Source organism: Thalia democratica, chromosome 1 (assembly GCF_965202585.1).
Source record: "Thalia democratica chromosome 1, ktThaDemo2.hap1.1, whole genome shotgun sequence".
Taxonomy (NCBI): domain Eukaryota; kingdom Metazoa; phylum Chordata; class Thaliacea; order Salpida; family Salpidae; genus Thalia; species Thalia democratica.
Window position 1 is genome coordinate 81,469,483 of NC_139165.1, and position 18,480 is coordinate 81,487,962.

The 18,480-nt window shown below is 25.2% G+C and overlaps 1 protein-coding gene across 1 annotated transcript; it reads left to right on the plus strand.

The window, feature by feature from the left end:
* Positions 1 to 16,084: 16,084 nt before the first annotated feature.
* Positions 16,085 to 17,936, plus strand: LOC145840194 (calcium/calmodulin-dependent protein kinase type II delta chain-like). The gene is made up of 4 exons (XM_082947367.1): positions 16,085 to 16,150; positions 16,278 to 16,301; positions 17,259 to 17,402; positions 17,616 to 17,936. Exons 1-4 carry the CDS (start codon positions 16,085 to 16,087, stop codon positions 17,934 to 17,936), a joined length of 555 nt encoding a protein of 184 aa, XP_082803493.1.
* Positions 17,937 to 18,480: the final 544 nt, after the last annotated feature.

An 18,480-nucleotide genomic window follows, 5' to 3' on the forward strand; every position in this document is an offset into this window, starting at 1 on the left:
AAAAAAAAACTGATTTTAATTAAATACCTTATGTATATTCCTAAACTAAGATAACTCTCAAAAAGCTATCTTCTTAAATGTCTTTTACTATAAAATTTGAATATACAAACAAAATAATCTTTTGAAAACTACTTGAAGTTGTAAAAAGACGGGTGTGTAAAATAAAAGAAAAAATGTTTTATAATTACTTAAATTTAGTATGGTAATTTGACGTAGTACAAATAAGACGAAAGTTAAATTGAGTTTATTACTTAACAACTGTTTCACGCTAAAGCGATGATCACAAGTAAACAAACTAATTTGACGTAGTAACTGTGATGCAATGTTTTATTTGAAACATTATCTGGGGTTACCTTAAATATTTATGAAATAAAAGAAAAGTAAAGTTGAAAGCAACAGTAAAATAAATTTGATAGGTTGGTTTGAATAGATTTTTATTCGCGACCGGTTTCGGTGGCAAGAGATTGCGACCTTTTCAAGCAAAAATAAAATATGAAACTGCATATAACAATGTTAGTTAATTATACTGTTGTTTAAAAACTTATTCATGTGTGAAGAATATTATCAAAAACAAAAATGTTGCAAATTCGAAAATTCAAGCATATCAGAGTATATTTAGATAAAATTGGTACTAGTTAAAAAAAAACGGTTTGAAAATTCTGATATGCATAAAATAAAACCTAATTTTTTTACTAGTTTGTGGTTTTTATTATTAGCAACAAATAAGTTTTCTAAAAACGCTATTTAGATTAAAATTCAAACCAAATATATACTAGCTAAACAATTGCAACTGACCTATTTTAAAATAACTTATTTTAAACGTTTTATCTAACATAAACGTCCTTAAGTTGACAAAACTTGTTTTAAATATCAAATTTTAAAAATTGTTATTAGAATAGTTGAATTGACAACAGTTTTTATTGTTCGACTAAAAAAAACCCTATTTGTTTTACTTAAACTCTAAATATAACAATTCGATCAGACTTATATGTTAACTTGAGCATACAAATACAGCACAAGTATCTCACTACATACAAATATCCAGGCTTTAGCTCTGTAGATTTTTGATGATGATTTCTTTGGTGATTAAAAATACATTTAAAACCTTTACTAAAATTGCTAGTTTTTGGAAACCCCCCGCTGAATATTTAATGTATGACCAACAAAAGTACTTCGCTTAAAAAATGTTATAGTTTGAAATTATTCTAAAGTATATTATATTTAGTAGTAGACAAAAAAAACGAACAAGTTGAAACTTTAAAAACTAAATAACTTAATAGATTCTAAGTAATTGTCAATGTCATTTTACTTATTTAAGACAACTAAGATATTAATCGTGTTTTTACATATAATAACTCTCAGGAATCTTAAGTATTTTTGTAATTTTTTTTTTCAATTGACTTGATAACAACATAATTTAACTTATATATAGTTCAAAAAATAACCAAAAAGTCAATGATTTACAATAGTATACGACGTCTTATAGAAGTATTTGAGGCTATTTTAAATCATTTTTTTAAATTATTAAAAAAAAATAATAGAAACAAATGTATTTTATATTTTTAAAACAGTTTTGGCCATTTAATTAAAGTTTTTTACAAGTTATTTAACGATCGCAAACTTAAAACTTATGGGCTTAAATAAACGCTTATAACTATTTGATTGTGTCTGTTAGTAGTAATTCCATAAAATATCTCATGACTATGTATTAAAACGTTATACAAATAATGTACGAAAACCTTGGATACTTAGATAAGTCATGACATAGTAAAAGTTTAATATAAGTACTTTCATACTATCTTAAGTAAAATATCATGAAGAAAAACATATTTAATTTTAAAATAAAGTACTTAACATAATTAAACAGTGAATTGTTGTACATTTTATAACTAATTATTTTAAATAAATTCATAAAGAGTTATACAATTGTTAAAATTTTTATATATAGTAGACTGATGTTAATAAAGTTTATTAAAAACATACGAAAAGAAAAGCTTTTGAAAACTTTACAAATATAAAATTAGGTTTGCTATACTGCAATAAACATAGTTAAATAAAATATATTTTCACTAACTTTACCAACTAGTCACCAAATAATTTTACAAATTCATCAGTTTTTTAATCTGTTCATCGACAACGTCAAAAAGTTTAACCTGTTGATATTTAACGTACCAAGGTTCACTTTTAATCAAATCATAACTAAGGTCCGAAGATTCACTTTTCTTCAGTTCATGTTCAACATTCGAAATTTTGTCTTCATTCAAACATTCCGGTGAAGAACCAATCACAATCAAGTATCTTGGAACTACAACGCGTTCATCTGCCACATACTCATCATCTTCATTTACAAAATTCACTGAAACGTCTCTGTACCTTCTTCCTAGAGCATCTTCCTTGTACTCTGTTTCAGTCAGTTGCTGGCCTCCCTCGAAAACATGTTTTTCAAATTGGTGCTCGGGTTTGAATTCACGATCAACCATTGAATAATAATCCCCGTGTTTGAAGGTTTGCAGACTATCTGATTCAAAAACTTCGTTGACAAATATATATATATTTTTAAGACCACAATAATATGAGGCAGTTCTTGAACAGTCGGTCATATACACACCTTTTCCAAACCATCCCTTTTCAGAGTTTTTAAAACCTTCTTTTAGTATTCCTTTTACTCCTTCATCTGTTGTACCATGAAACAACATTAAATTATTGCGTTTTGCATCAAATATTTTTGTTGGATTGTTTTCCGTTATCTTGTAGACGTTAAACTCGGCTAAGTTTTTTCGCGAATGGTTAAATTTAACAGTCCTTTTGTCAAGGTAACTTTTTACGAATTTTCGTTCGTCTGAATCACAACCAAGCATTTCACTCTTGTATTTGTTAACGTTTAAAATAATGTTTGTAAGTATATTCATTATTAATATTGTCATACTGTCTTGATTTAATACTAGTATAAGTTTAAACTAGTTAATTTTATAGATTTATTGTAATTATAAAACTAATATTATAAACTATATAAAAAAAATTACAGCAACTAAACCCTTAGCCCATTTTAATTAAGTTTATAAAACTATGTAGCATCGAGCTATAGTTTATTAAAAGTTAGATAAAATCATAACAATTTAGAAGAATAAATAAGATAAAAAGTACTATTTTTACATATTAAAAAAAAACATGCAGAACATTAAATGTAGTATAACTTAAAAAAAAATTAATAAAGTAAAACTGTTTTTTTTTATAATAAAATTTATACTATTACATTTTAAGACAAAGTAAATATGACCATTTATTTATAAAATGAATTAGTTACTTACTGTTGTTTTTATATTCTAATTTATCTTAAAAGTATTTAATTTGAAACAAAAATGCTAATTTGTTTAGCATACTTTGATGTTTGTTCTGTAGTTTTTAATTAAAAAACTCCCCGATAAAGTAGAAGAACTAGTCAGGGCGCGTTTTTAATTGTTTCCTGTGCACCAGGGACGTGTCTAGACTTTTTTCAGCCGGGATGCACAATATTTATGTTCACTAATAGAAAATTTTCTATAGTAGCTTTTAATAACACACTTTAAAATTTCTCAGGCACAAAAATTTCTAAACTTTTAACAATTTGAAAATTCTATTAAAACGGAACTCAAAATCGTGAAGGTAACATGAATAACGAAATATATGAAACTAAAAACGAAGTACTAATAAAAATTAGTGATTAACTTTTGTTAATGATAGAAACACATAGTGAATGATATGTAATTAATTTCCTAGTCAAACAGTTATAGTTAAGATGGTAATGCTTAAAATCTAATCTATTTGTGAAAACAAACTAATAGCAGACTTGAACAGTTGTTAAACAAATTGTTGAAAAAATAAACAGTAAAACTACTCTTTTTTATTTTAAAAATAAATACAATATGTGATTTTGTCAAAAGTTTTCAAAGTTAAAATTCAACCCTTTTAGATGTAAAACCATACAAAAGTAGTTTTTTTTTTAATTTTGATTGGAAACTTTAGAAAGGAAAGTTTTTTTTTTAAGTTGTGTAATTTTAGAAACTTAAAAATTTTTTTTTCCAAATAAGATTTCATTTAATAAAATACTGTTTAATGCAAATAAATAATTAGTATGCATTGTTCATAAACTAGTGGGTACACTTTTTCTTCAATTTTTTTTGTAATTAGTAAAATCTAACTATATTTAGCTGATAGTAGTCAATATTAGTGATCTACCGGATCCGGTTCTTTATTTAATTTAAGATCCGTCAGAATCGGATCCGGATCTTTTTTTAAAGTTAGGATCCGTATCTATTTTTTAAAACTTAAGATCTAGCCGGGTCCAGATTCAAAATGTTTTGAGTTTTATGTTCTTGCATAAGAGAATAAACTTATAAAATAAATTTGTTTTAGTATTATCAATTAGTAAAATTTGTATAATACAAATACTTTTTTATAATAAAAGCACAATGTTATTGTCTAAATGTTTTTGTAGGTTTTTATTTAGATTTTTAAATTCCAGATCTCCAGGTTATTTTGCAACCCTGTATAAAAAAATAAAAATAATAGTATGTTCAGCATAAATTTAAATATGGTTGCCTGTTAAGTTTTAAAACTGTCCTGTTAGAATAGAAACTATACTTAGTAACCTAAAACTAGCCTGAGTAATCCTGATTTTTTATTTATCCTAAAAAATATTCCTCTTTCTACATACTACCTAATAAACTTTTTTTATTCAAAAAACAACAAAAAATATGTAAATTCTGCTAAATTTGATGTTTATTAAACTTATATTGTGATAATTTGTCAAAGTGTATAGCAACTGGTATAAAAGAAAATTAACTTTTATAATCAAGTCTTTAAATAAATTTGGTTATATAAAACAAATTAAGTAATATCAAAGTACTGTTACTGTTCATTTTTTTCTTATTAAATATATATAAATCAGTTGTGAAGTTTAAAATAATCTTAAAACTACCCAGATCTTTTTTTAAACTTAGTTAGCATTAGTTTTTAAGAAATTTAAAGAGGCATTAGTGCCTTAACTTATCTAACATTTTTAACAAATAAAAAAATAACTAGAACTATCCCGAGTGTGCTTAGTATGGTGAGTTTATGGCTTGCCATTCTTGTTTTATATAAAAACTATTCTTAATAAAATACTATAAATATTTATATATATAGAACAAATTATCTAAAATATTAGGGTAAATTTAAGAAGCAGCAGATATTCAAAAAATTTTAAACTTCTCACTGAAACATTTTGCATCTAAAACAGGGCTAAAAAGATATTTATTTTATAAAATGAAAAATTAAAGAATGAAAAGTTTTGTTGAACAATTGCTGCCTCTTAAAGTTCTATGTAATTAAATGAGTTGTATTTGTAAAGTTTTTACACTATTTAAAATATTTAAATAAAATAGTTCAATTTAAATTATTAAGACTTTTATCAAATTAAAATAAAATAAAATTTAAAAATTTGTTATATATAAAAAAGAAAGATAAAATTTAGAAGTAGAACTAAATTGTAGAGTCTGTGGTACAATCTAACCTGTAAGAAACTTTAAAATAGTAAATCACTAATTTTACTCAAATAAATGTACGTACCTGTATATTTACAACAAATGATTGACTGAACTAAACTTAATAAGCCTGTTTCGCTTGACTAATTCTAAATATATTAAATGTTCAGAACACAATAATCTAAGTGTATAAAACTGAAAGAAACTCATCGCGGAAAACAAAGTCTTTCCAAACTAACTGCATCAGGATCAGGCTAAATCTCAGCTAGGATTCGGATCTTTATTAAATTTTAAAAACATTTTGGAGGAACAAATTCAATCTAATCTACTTTAAGTTAATACTAAAGCCATATTATTTTATAGTTATTTAAAAATTGCAATTAAAACGTTTTGTCTGCTTATCATTTTTATACTTGTTGGTAAAATTGTACTTTACCAAATAAAACACACTTTAATAGAAAAATACATTTAAAACTTCCTCAGGCTCACCAAAATACAGACTAAATTTATATACAAACAGAAACTCAAATATAACAAATTTATAAATGCATACAATAAATACACCTACTTAGACTTTATTTTTTGTATAAACACTAAAATCGCAGATAAAAATCTGTATTGTTGCCCTAGAAAAAACAAACACCAATGTAAAAGTCTGAAAAAGGAGCTTTTACTAAAGTATGCTTAAATGAACTTCAGTAATACAATACCCCCATAGAAAAATTGAAAACCGAAAAAAATACAAAATTTATGTACACTTAACAAGTCAGAGTTTGTCTCGGGTAATTTTTACTAATCAAATTATAGTATTTAAAAAACTATTATTAATTCTGTCCACGTGTATAAAAAACATAAAAATATTTTTATTGAAAAACTCTAAATGTGATACTTGACAAATTTTTGTGAATTAAATAGTGTCGAAACAACGATCAACCGGATCCATAAAATTAATATCCGGTCGTATCCGGACAAAAATTTATAATTAGGATCCGACTAGATCCGAATTCCGTATACTTGATCCGGTAGATTATTAATTTGAAATGCTCCGGCCCACTAAGGAACTTAATTTTTCCTAATCCTGCCCGTAAATTAAAAACATTGCCAACTCCTTGTCTAAAAGAACGAGATAAGCAGAAAATATGTAACAATTTTTTTCACAGATTCCATAATTTCACAGATTTTTCAGCAAAAAATTGTTTTAGCAGTTTATAAACTTATAACAGCTGATAACCGGCCTACAGGGACGTAGCTAGCTCAAAAAAGTTACGAATCTGCAAAAATTAAAACATCTGAAATAACTAGTGATAACCTTCTAGCGGGAACAGAGCAATTTAAACTACCTCTAATGTTATTGAATTTAATCTGAAAAAATGCAGTTATGTTAATACATCAAAATTGGAATCTTGAGGTACGAGCGATAACTGTATACAATGCAATTTAATTTGCTCCACAACCCCTATGACTCTTTATGTCTTGCCATTTGTGTAGACCAAGAAAACATTCATTAAACGGTAGGAATTTTTATAGGTAGTTTTAAATATTGGGTACTTTCAATTGCAGCAAATTTTCAAAAATAAAAGTACAGTACACTACCGCTTAAGTACGCAAATTGAATCCGACCAAAAAGTGCGTACTTAGCACGGGTAGTGCGTACTTTTTGAAGACATAGTATAATATGAACTTTAGTTGTTTGTTTTCTTTCTTACAACTAGCCACCAAATAATTAAGCCAAATAAACAAGTCTTTTTATTTTAAATAACATTTAATACATAATTCTAATCTGAAAAACTTTTTATTAGATTTTAAAATGATTTATTTTGTCTATAAAAAGTTTCTACATAATTAATACATACTATTAATATAGAAAGTCAATGTCAGTCAATGGTATAAAAAAGAGTATTATGCCATATTTTGTTTTGTTAGAAGTAAAGTATCAAACTACATTGTGTTTACCAAACATTTGGAAAACATCAATGTTTGTACATTTAAATTAAGTTATGACTTAACTATGTTGTATTTGTAGGTTTTTTTAGTTTTGTCATCTAGATTTATTAATTTAATAGCATTACAGCTCAAATATCGTTATTCTTTTCACTTTTCTGCAACCACTACATAAGTATTTAGTTTATTAACATTTAATAACAGGCCTGTCACAATTGGCCACTTAGACTACTCAGGATTACTCACCCTAGTTTAAAATTTCTGAAAGTCTTAGGCAAACTCAGCATGTTGGCCATTCTACCTTTCTTGATAAGTGCGTACTTAAGGCGTGATGCGTACCAAAAAAAGTGCGTACTTAAGCGGTAGTATACTGTACCAAATATTTTGATGACGTCATTAACTTTACTTTGGGTAGTTTTGAAGCTTAAACTTGTAAAAAAAAAACATAATTGCTGTCTAAGCCTATGACAAATTCACTTATTTAATTTTCAAAAATATGAAAATAATCATATCTGAAATAAAACTATAGAATAATACTAAACATTTCCCTATGTAAACAAAATTATAGAAATATGTTTTGTTAACATAAAGTTACATTTACAAATTCAAACACAAATTAAAAAAAATGATTTTTAAAATTTTTCTTTTATAGTTTATTGATGAATTTAATTCATAAAAAATTTTGAACTAATTATACATGAGTTATGTACTTCAACAAAAGTTACCTTTTTATAGTTTAAAATTAAGTTAACACGGTGGCCATCAAACCTAAATGGTTATGGGAACCTTGGAATGTTATATAAAATCCTAGAATACTTGAAATTCTGATCACTTATTTTGTCTAGAAAAGTAAATAAGACTTGAATTTAAAAAAATATATTAAGTTTTGAAAAATTGAAAGAAGTTTTAAAAAAACTTTAGGAGCCACCTTGGGTACAGGAAGAGTGTAGATCACTTTTATTACAAGTTGATGTCACTTTATGAAATTTAATCTAAACTACAAGTATCTTTATACAGATTTTTTATACCAAAACAATTTTTGATATAAAACATTAAAATAGGAGACTACAGTAGGTTTTAATTGTCATTTTTTACTATTTTTTACATATTGAAAGGAATACTTCCTTAAAATTTAAGCAGGGTTGCCAAAACACCTGGAAACCAGGAACTTGACAGTTTAAACAAAAACTGGAAAAACCATAAAAAAAATTGAAAAAATCTAGTGTTTTAAAAGAAAAATCATCAAAAAATCTGTAATTTTTATACTACTTCTACATGTAAAATAATGAAATTTTCATGAAATATGATAACTTAAAGTCATCAATAATCTATAAAAGAAAAATTTTCAAAGTCAATAGCTTGATTTGTGGTTGAATTTAAAATTGTAACTTACACAAAAAATATCAAGTTTGAAAATTAAATTTCCTTAGTTTTGTTAACATAGTGAAATGTTTACAATTGTTTTATTTCAGATACAATTATTTTCATATTTAGAAAAATAAACAAAGTGAATTAATCATAGGCCTAGACAGCAAATTTATTTTTTTACAAAGTTTAACCTTAATAACTACCCAAAGTAAAGTTAATGACATCAACAAAATATTGGGTACTTTTTTTTTGCAAAATTGAGGCAATTTAAAGTACCCAATACTTAAAACTACCCATAAAAAGTTTAAAAGTCCTACCCTTCATAAAAAATAAGTATAAAAAATCACCATTTAACTCAAAAACACTTATACTGTTTTGAAAACCAAACATTTAACGTAGTCAATAGCAACAACAAGTTATGGAAATTTTTGTAACATAAAATTGTATAATTTTGATTATTAAGCTACAGCTTCCTTTAGATTCAATTTTGCATTGCAGCTTTTTGACAAAATAAAGCTTTAACGCCCTAAATGTCACAATTTGGAAGTAGTTAATTTGTTCATTTTTTTACGACACTAAAAATGCTAAAGAGTACATATATGTTAAAATTACCTCTAAAATTATAGTGCAAAATTGAGCATAAATTACTAAAAACTAAGACAGCAGAGTCTTTTCAAGCTGAAATAAAAGCAAGTTTTTTCGCACATAAGTATACGTTTCTGTAGATTTGCAGAAACCTACCAAGCTACGTCCCCGCCGGCCTACAATGACACAATAATTAACCATTAAATTTAAAATTAGAAGATTTAAATAAAGTTCTTGTTCTGTTTAGCAAGAAAATAAAATCCTTTAAGTTTTTGTTAAAGTTTGATGGAGTTTTATGGATCTTGGATTAACGTTTTTATATATTTTTTGTTTTCTATAGAAATAACTAAAGATTACATCCAGCTAAATGAATTTTTTTTTTCGATAATCAAGGTCTTTGACTTATAGTTTATGTAATACAAAAAATAAAATAAGATTTTTTTTTTGTTGCGACAATAAAATTAATTAAAACAAAACAGAAAATATCAAGTATGACAACTATTTTATTAATTTTTATGCTTATACTCAGTGAAAAGTTCGGATGACAAGAAATTTTCTAACAAACCATTATTCCACAAGACAGTTCAGATTGGTTAGTCAAAACAATTCATACAATTTAAAACTTTTTATTTTCTTTTGTTTTCAGTTATATAATACAACTACCGCGAGCTTCAATACTATTGTAAAAACTAGTGTAAAAACTACTACATAAGTTTGATAAATAAAACTAAATTCTTTATCATGCATACTATATTTATCAAGTTCAAACTTGTTTTTCTATAGACCACTAAGTTTTAACAATAGTTTTTTTTTTTGGAGGTATAAAATACATTTCTTTAGTCATACACATAAGAACAAATAACCTAAAGCTTTAAATACTTCTATTGATAAGTAAAACATCTGTTTTTTTTTTTTGCAATGTGAACGCAATCTCTGAGTAAATTTTATGTTTATGGCCATTGTATAAGTCATAAAATTTACTAATAAAGTTAAATATAGTGAAACTAAATTTGTAGTGACAACTTATTTTATTATACATAGACAGGCAAACATAACTACATATACAAAAAAGAATAGATACATAATCATTAACTACTATTTATAAACATGTTATGTTCATAACGGTACCTAGGGTTTGACTCTAAAAACTATAACCTTTTATATAAAAATACTAAACAAAGTTTGACAAAATAAAACCAAAATTCATAACTAGTTTATCGACAATAAAGAACTTGATCTTCTAATGCGTTTGCTTTTCAATCTTCATCATTTCGGTATCAGCCTTGTAATTTACTTTTTTGCTTCTGGTCCTAGTTGGTTTCAACTCAGATTCAAAAATATTTGTTGATTTTCTGCAGCTAGGATTCTTCTTTTCATCAGGTTGGTAACACAAGTACAAGTATTCAACTATTTCTCCAGCTGTTTTGTTTTGTAAATACTTTTTCAAAAACGTGATTGTGTCTTTATCTTTTTCACAAGGTCGCCTTTCAAACTGTTGGTGTGCTGAATAAAAGCTTTCAATATCATCTTCAGTCCAATTTTCAATCACGTGTTTGTAGTATGACATCATAATTTGGACAATCTGCAAGCGTTTTTCACGTTCTTTGTCACCATAATGCTCTTCAGGACTTTCATCTAAAAGGTCAGGAATTTCTGCAACATTGTTAGCAACAAATTTTGGAACTGCAGGTTGGTTGAAGTTATAAAGATCACACACGCTTTCAATGAAGCTATTTTTTCTTCGTTTCAACACATCATATTTGGATTTTTTACTCTTTGTAATTTCAAACTTGTTTTTAAGGTTACAAGGAGATTCTTGCCTGCGCTTTCTTTTTATAACTTTATCAATCTTTTTTAGATTTTTAGTCATAGGAGCTTTTTGCATTTGTGGATTTTGCAAGCTGTATTGAGATATCTGCAAGCTGTTTTGAGATATCTGCATGCTGTTAAGAGAAGAACGTATGTCTTTTAAACAAGATAAATCAATTTTGTTTTGAATGCTATTTAGGGGAATCTTCAAGGTTTTTCGAGCAGTTGGTTTGTTATTTTGTGGGATTTTTACTGTTTTTCGACCAGTTGGCTTTTTTTTTTGAAAAGTTAATTGACCTAAAAAATTATTATATTTGATTTATCGGTACTAAACTTTATTCTTTAAAGATAAATAAGTAAACGTTATTAACAACTACTTGTAATGAATAATGGTATTAAACGAACTTTTACATTTAATGTAGAAAAAAATGCTCAAAAATGAAATTTTAACTCACCAGATGACGGTATGAAACTGCTCTCGGTTTTATCAAAAACATTGACATGCATTTTGCTTAGATCACCTGTTTAAAATAAAAATATTCAATTGTTGTGAAGGCAAAACTTTATTAAAATTAGTACTAGAAAATTACATACTTTTTAGTGTTTGTTTGTAACGATTACAGTTTTTTTTAAAGAACAAATAAATATCTAAAAAATATCAACAAATACACTACAATCATAATTACAACAATGCTAAACTTCAACATCAACAAAAACCTAAGCAAGAAGACTATCTTACTCATTTTTATTTATGAGCAACCTTCTTTTAATGATAAAATTTAAAACTTCTTTTTTGTATAAAACTTGTAATAATGCATCACTAATAACTTTAAAAAAATATATATAAAACATTGAGTTCTATATTTTAAACATAACTATTTTTTGAAAATAACAACAAATGCTTTTTATATTGCTTGCGCTGTAAAAGTAATTAATTTTGTAAACAAATTAAAACTTTAAAAATAGTTTTATGAAGCTTTTCAAACTAAACCTAGAGCATTTAAAAAACAGTTCAAGAATTTTTCTTAATTTAATTAAGTGTATCTCTTTATATATGCAGCTTATAAATAGGTCATATGTTTCACACTTGTACGACATCAATAAATTAACAAAAAATTAAATTTTTCAGGTCATACTTTTCTTTTTAGTTAGTTTTATTAAATTAATTTTAAATTGTTACTGTTGAACCATTTGTAAATTATTAGCAACTATTTGTTTATATTAAATATGTGGCCATACAAACAAACAACTAAAATGAAATGACTTAAATAGCTGATTTTTTGATAAACGTTTTTGAACTCAGAATAAAGTAACTATCAGTATTAGAAAAATTCTTAAACACCACGAGCAATATTTTAGAAAAAATTGAGTAAAATTTAGTAAATTAAAGTTAATTTTCGCAATAAAAGTTTGTATTATATATGTTTATAATAACATAAAATTCTATACTTAAGATAATGTACATATTAAAAAATACTAAATATCGAAAGTTACTAAAACAAGATTTATGTTTAACTGACAAAAACTGCATAATTTCAACATGTTTAGATTTTAAATTCTAGTAATTATTCTAAATGACATGTTGTTTATATGATTAACAATTTACTAAATAACATACATAATTTATTAATTCGCTTTTCTTTGAACATACAAAACCTGCTTATTCTAAGAGTTATCTCAATTGTTTAGCCTTGTTTAAGTTCTGAAAAACAGTTTTAAAATAAATGTCATACATTGACCTGAAAACAACTTTCAAAATGTGTACCATGGCAAAAATTTAAAAGGTAAAAGTTGTACAACTAATTGAAATAACTAGCAGACTTTAGTCTTTTAAGTAAAATCTAACATGAACAAAAAGTAGCATAACTTCAAAATCTATTGAAGTATAAAAGATCAAAACTTTTAGAATGTATTTAGTTGTCCATCACACAATTGTGCTTATCAGCATTTGAAACAAAGTTTTTAAGTGAATTATTTACATGAAACAGCAAGATAAACTATTTTATAAACAATGTCTTGTAAATATGTTTATGACTATCAAAAAACCAATTGTTAATGGTGTAAATACTTTTTAAATCATTACTAGACAGGAAAACAATTAGAACTTTCTCATTATTACTTGCATAACTTGCAAGTTATAAAATAATTATGAGATGTTGTAAAGTTGACAAACAAAAATTCTTAGAGCATAACTCTGCAGCGTTTTATTAATCGCGCGCCTTTTGTTATAAAAAAATTCTCTTGCGAATACGTATAATAAAAAGTATTCTGTGGACCGCAGTAAATTTTTAAATTTTCGTGTAAATGTATAAAAATATTATTTTTAACTAAAGTAGAACAAAATAAAAGTAAAAATAGGATTAAAATAATAGCGTATATGTGAAAGTTTTCTTATGAAAAAGAGTCAGTTTTAATTATTCCCTTACAAATCTACCACACTTTGCCACTGGTTGGTACATTTCAGTAATAGCAAATCAAACAACAGTAATATTTTATTAATAACTGATTGAATGTCAAACGATCATATTTTTGTGTTGTAGGAAAAAAAACTACGATTTAAGAATTTAAGTCAATAAAATAAAAGCATTTCAGCATAAATTCAACATGTACATATGAAACGTATAAAAACTATCACAAATTAAGAAAGTCATACTTTCTTACGTTTTGGCACAGACTTAACCTTTTTGAGAATAAACTAATGAGATAACGAGAATGTAATTTATAAAAAAAAAAATCATAAAATGACATTCAAAAGTCAGTTTAAGTTTTTATGGTTTGTGGCTACCCGCAGCATTTTGTTGGAAAACGATGTTTTATATCAGTGGTCTTCAAAGTCTGCACCAGTGCACACCATATTTATTTTTGGGTGCACGGATCTTAATGTGAAAAATTATCTTAATTTAAACTTACACTAAATATTCTAGAATTGATGATGAAAGGCAAAACAAAAAGGTCTTATGGGTTTTTAGTGGAAGTTCTAGAACTTGTACTAGATATAATGGAAAAAATTATTGAAATTTGTTCTAATTTTCTGAAATTATTGATGGAGAGCAAAAGAAAAAGATCTAAGGTGGTTTTTATGGCCTAAAATCTTTTAAAACTCTCTGATAAGTAATATTGAGAAAACAGATTATTTCAAGAAAGATCATAAAATATAGTTTTTTGTCTGGATTTTACAAACAAACAAATGAACATTTTAAAATCATCCTTTAAAACTTCAAATTAAAAAAAAAATTACCACATCATTTTATTGTTTTATTACAATTTTATAAAAATAAAATAGTTTAAAAAAATTCTTTCATATTGCATAAACCTACTTTAAACTTTAACTTAAAATTTTTCAAAGCTCAACATAAATACTGAATTATTGAGTGTTGCTACAACCTGAGTAAAAGATAGTTTTGAAGTGTATTTGATAGATTAGTTTTGATAGAATGGGATTTATCAATACATATACAGAATGTTGATGGAAATATTAATTTTACAAAGAACAAGTTGATGTTTTACAAACATTTAGAAATGTTATTTTTATAAGCCTTGTGGTGTATGTAAATGTAAAGTAAGTAAAAGTTAAAAGAGGAAAATATAGTTTAAAAAGGTATGAAGTTATACTACTGATCTAGCTTTTTAAATAAAAATATTATTTTTTGTTATCTGGACTTGCATCTTTATGAATAAAAAGATAGAACAAAGTACTTCAAAATTAGTTTGAATGACTAACTTATAAAGGAAATCTTTGTAAATTAATTAAATTTACTTTGTTTTCAAAGGTAATAAATTATTTCAAAATATTTAATTTTTTTCATTCCGGAAATTTATGAAACGAATATTGTTTTTATTTTAAATTTATTGTTAATATTGTTACTGCGACTGAATAAATAACTAATCTTTGAAAAGTTATTTTTTTGACCTTCACAATAAAATTTAGAAAATTTTTGTAATTTGTTTTATAACTTTAACCTGAATTTAGTGAAGTTACTTTTGATATGGGCATTATTACCTAACTAAAATTTTTCTTTACATAAAAAAAACCTATATATTCCTGGCTGACTAATTCTATTTTAAAATATAAAAACTGGCGTAGTTTCATGTTAAAGAATCTGGCCTGTTATGTAGAAATGGATTTAACATCTTGCCTTTTAATTAGATAAGTTATAAACATTAAAAATGTATTAAGATCTTTTGACCAATAGTACAATTGAATTCATTACAGTTTGAGACACTAAAACAATTAATGTACAAATGTTAATGTTGCTTTAGATTGTGAACATACCCCACAGTTCGATTAGCTCGAACCGAGTCTTGTTAAAAAATCAAGATCTATCCGGTTTATGAATAACAACAATTATTAATGTATGTTTTTAAGTGTAAGAACAAAGTTAAATTAAATAGAATTAAGCTCACACAACAAAAGCAACATAATGATGATGTCCTAATGCTTTAAAAAAAAATTATAAATGCTTAATATTGTCTATTATTACTTCTTACTACCAATTATGAATTAATACATATATATATATATATATAAATGTAGGGTTATAGATCCTTGGTTATTCATTTGTACCTGAAGACCTGACTTAGTAGTATAACTTAGTTGTACCACTTGGACGTAGCTTAACACTTATTTAGTAAACTTTAGAATGTTCGAATAAAAGTACTTACGTTTGTATGAAAAATTAACTCAGATGTATAAAGTTCATAAAAAAAAAATATGAATTAGATTAATTAAATATATATTTTGATAAAACTTAGTTTCTTTAGTTTAAAATAATCTGAGAAAAACACTTTCCTATATTTCAAAATTTTTCAATTCTACTTAATTCTTCAAAGACATGTAATAAACTTTAAATTTAGCATTTTTATACGAACTAAACAACAAAATGGGCATGAAACGAAATCACGTAACTTCAATCTCCAGTGAACCGAAAAGAAGGCAGAAAAGAATTGTGAAACGTCACTGCTATAATTTGATTAATGGTTGTAAGGTTGTCATTTGCGATACGCGGTTTAAAAAGTCGAGTACTGGCGAAAGTTTCTTTGAAAAATACAAAATAACAAACTATATTGCATCAGGAGGAAACGGAATTGTCTGCAAAGGTTTGTTTCATAATTAGTTTTTATTGAGTGTAAACTAAAACAAACATGCTTCATAATTACAAAAAGTTTTTTAAATACAGTTCAAACGCTTTATCTTTAAAGCTAAATATGTAAAACTTACATAAATATATATTTTTTATTTATTAATTTAAAACAAAAAACTATTTTTACAGGTATAAACATTAAAACTAGTAAAGTAGTTGCAATCAAGTACAACAAATTTTACGCATCAAAAAATAAACTACCGAATGAAATAAAAGCCCACAAAAAAGCTTTAAAAGCCGTGAAAGGTACAAAATATGAAAATGGTTAGTACAAATGTATAAAAAAAATTAAATTTATTAATTTACCTTTTTGTGCAATTAATTAGCAAATAATGAAAACATTCAAATATGTGTTTTTTGAAAACAAATAGTTATAGCAATGATTACTATTTTAATATTATTTTTTATATAAGTAAAGAAGACAGTTTTTATTTAACTAAGATAAATTAAAACCATTTACATTCGTACTATAATGAATATTAAGAAACGGTAGTTGTTTTAATTTGGTTGTATACAATTTTTATATTTTTATATCTTTGTTTTAGTCTACATGAAAAAAGAACGTTTTTTATTTAAGAAAACTAGTTATTATAAAACGTACAATTTTTTTCAGTAATAATCAAGCTTGAAGACTGGTACTTATTTGATAAGTATTATGTGCTTGTTTTAGAATACTTAGAAAATTATGAAAGTCTAGGAGACTATGTAGACTACAAAAGCATTATCGAAGAAAATTGTGCAAATAAATTGTTCTTAAAGGTAAATTTGTCTTTATTTGTGCTTAACTTTACAAGAAGTATATTTAATGTGTAAACTTTATTTATTAATTTATTAAAATAGCTAAAAATTTGCTTAAACTTGTATATATAATATGTATCATTTTTTTGTTAACTTTTAACATTATTTTTTTTAGATAATTGAGACTGTTAATGTTCTGAACAAAAACGGAATATATCACTTTGATATTAAACCAAACAACATGCTAATTGGATTCAATAATGGAGAACCGAGTATTAAAATAATTGACTTCGGACTTTCAAACTGTAAAATTCATAAGGTAAGTTCTTGAACGTTGTATTTTTACAAAACTATATAAAAAACTTTATTTATATATCTTTACTTAAAACCTATCTTAGTGTTGTTAAGTAAATATGCATACATGAATAAAATACATTCTTTGAAGTGATTAGGTTCGTTTGATAATATTTATTTTTTATACACTTGTAATAAAATATTAAAAACTACTTTTAACGTTCCAATAAAAACTTAGGTGGAAAAACTATGGAAAATACCAATTGGAACTTATGGTTACAGATCACCAGGCGTAATAAGGAAGGAATGTTTCTATTTCGCTGATATTTGGGCAACTGTGCTCACTCTATACTACATGGTGACAGGATGGCATTTGTTTGATAATGATAAAAAAATTGACAATTTGAACAAGTTTATAGCAGTTACACCCTTCGAAGATTTTGTGTTGAATGTGTTGAAAACAATTCGTATGAAATCTGAGAAAAATGAGCACAGCTTGGAAATTTCACACAAATGGTTAAACGATATTTTGTGTGACGAACAAGTTTTAAAATTTTAAATATTATTGTAAACATTCTTATTTTTTAGCGCTTTTACAAACAAATAAAATAAAATTGTTTGACACATTTCAAAATCTAGTTAAAGCATTTAATAAAAAAATATTTAATTTTACTTTGCAAAACAACATAAACCACAAGGTAATATCCATAAAAAAAAGCTTTAAAATGTAACGAATTTTATCTTTATAGTTTTGAAACGTACTGGATATAGACATCAAACACCTTTCTTGTATTAAGTTTTAACTCCAAAAAATTAAAAATTTTAATTGTTTATAGTACATGCATTTAGGTTTATAAATAGTTATAATTTTCAAACGTTGACAGTTGTATACTAATTAAACGAAACTATTAAGTAACGGCTAAAATATAAGATTTCTTAAGTACTGAAAAAGTAAAGTAAGTCTGTATTATTTAAATATTGGATTATTAAAGACAGATTAAAAATAAATGTTAAACTTTAAAAGGTTAGATATTCTAGATCTGCTGATGTGTAGAAAAAAGTCTTAATTAAAATATAATATTTTAAAATTATAAAGAAATATC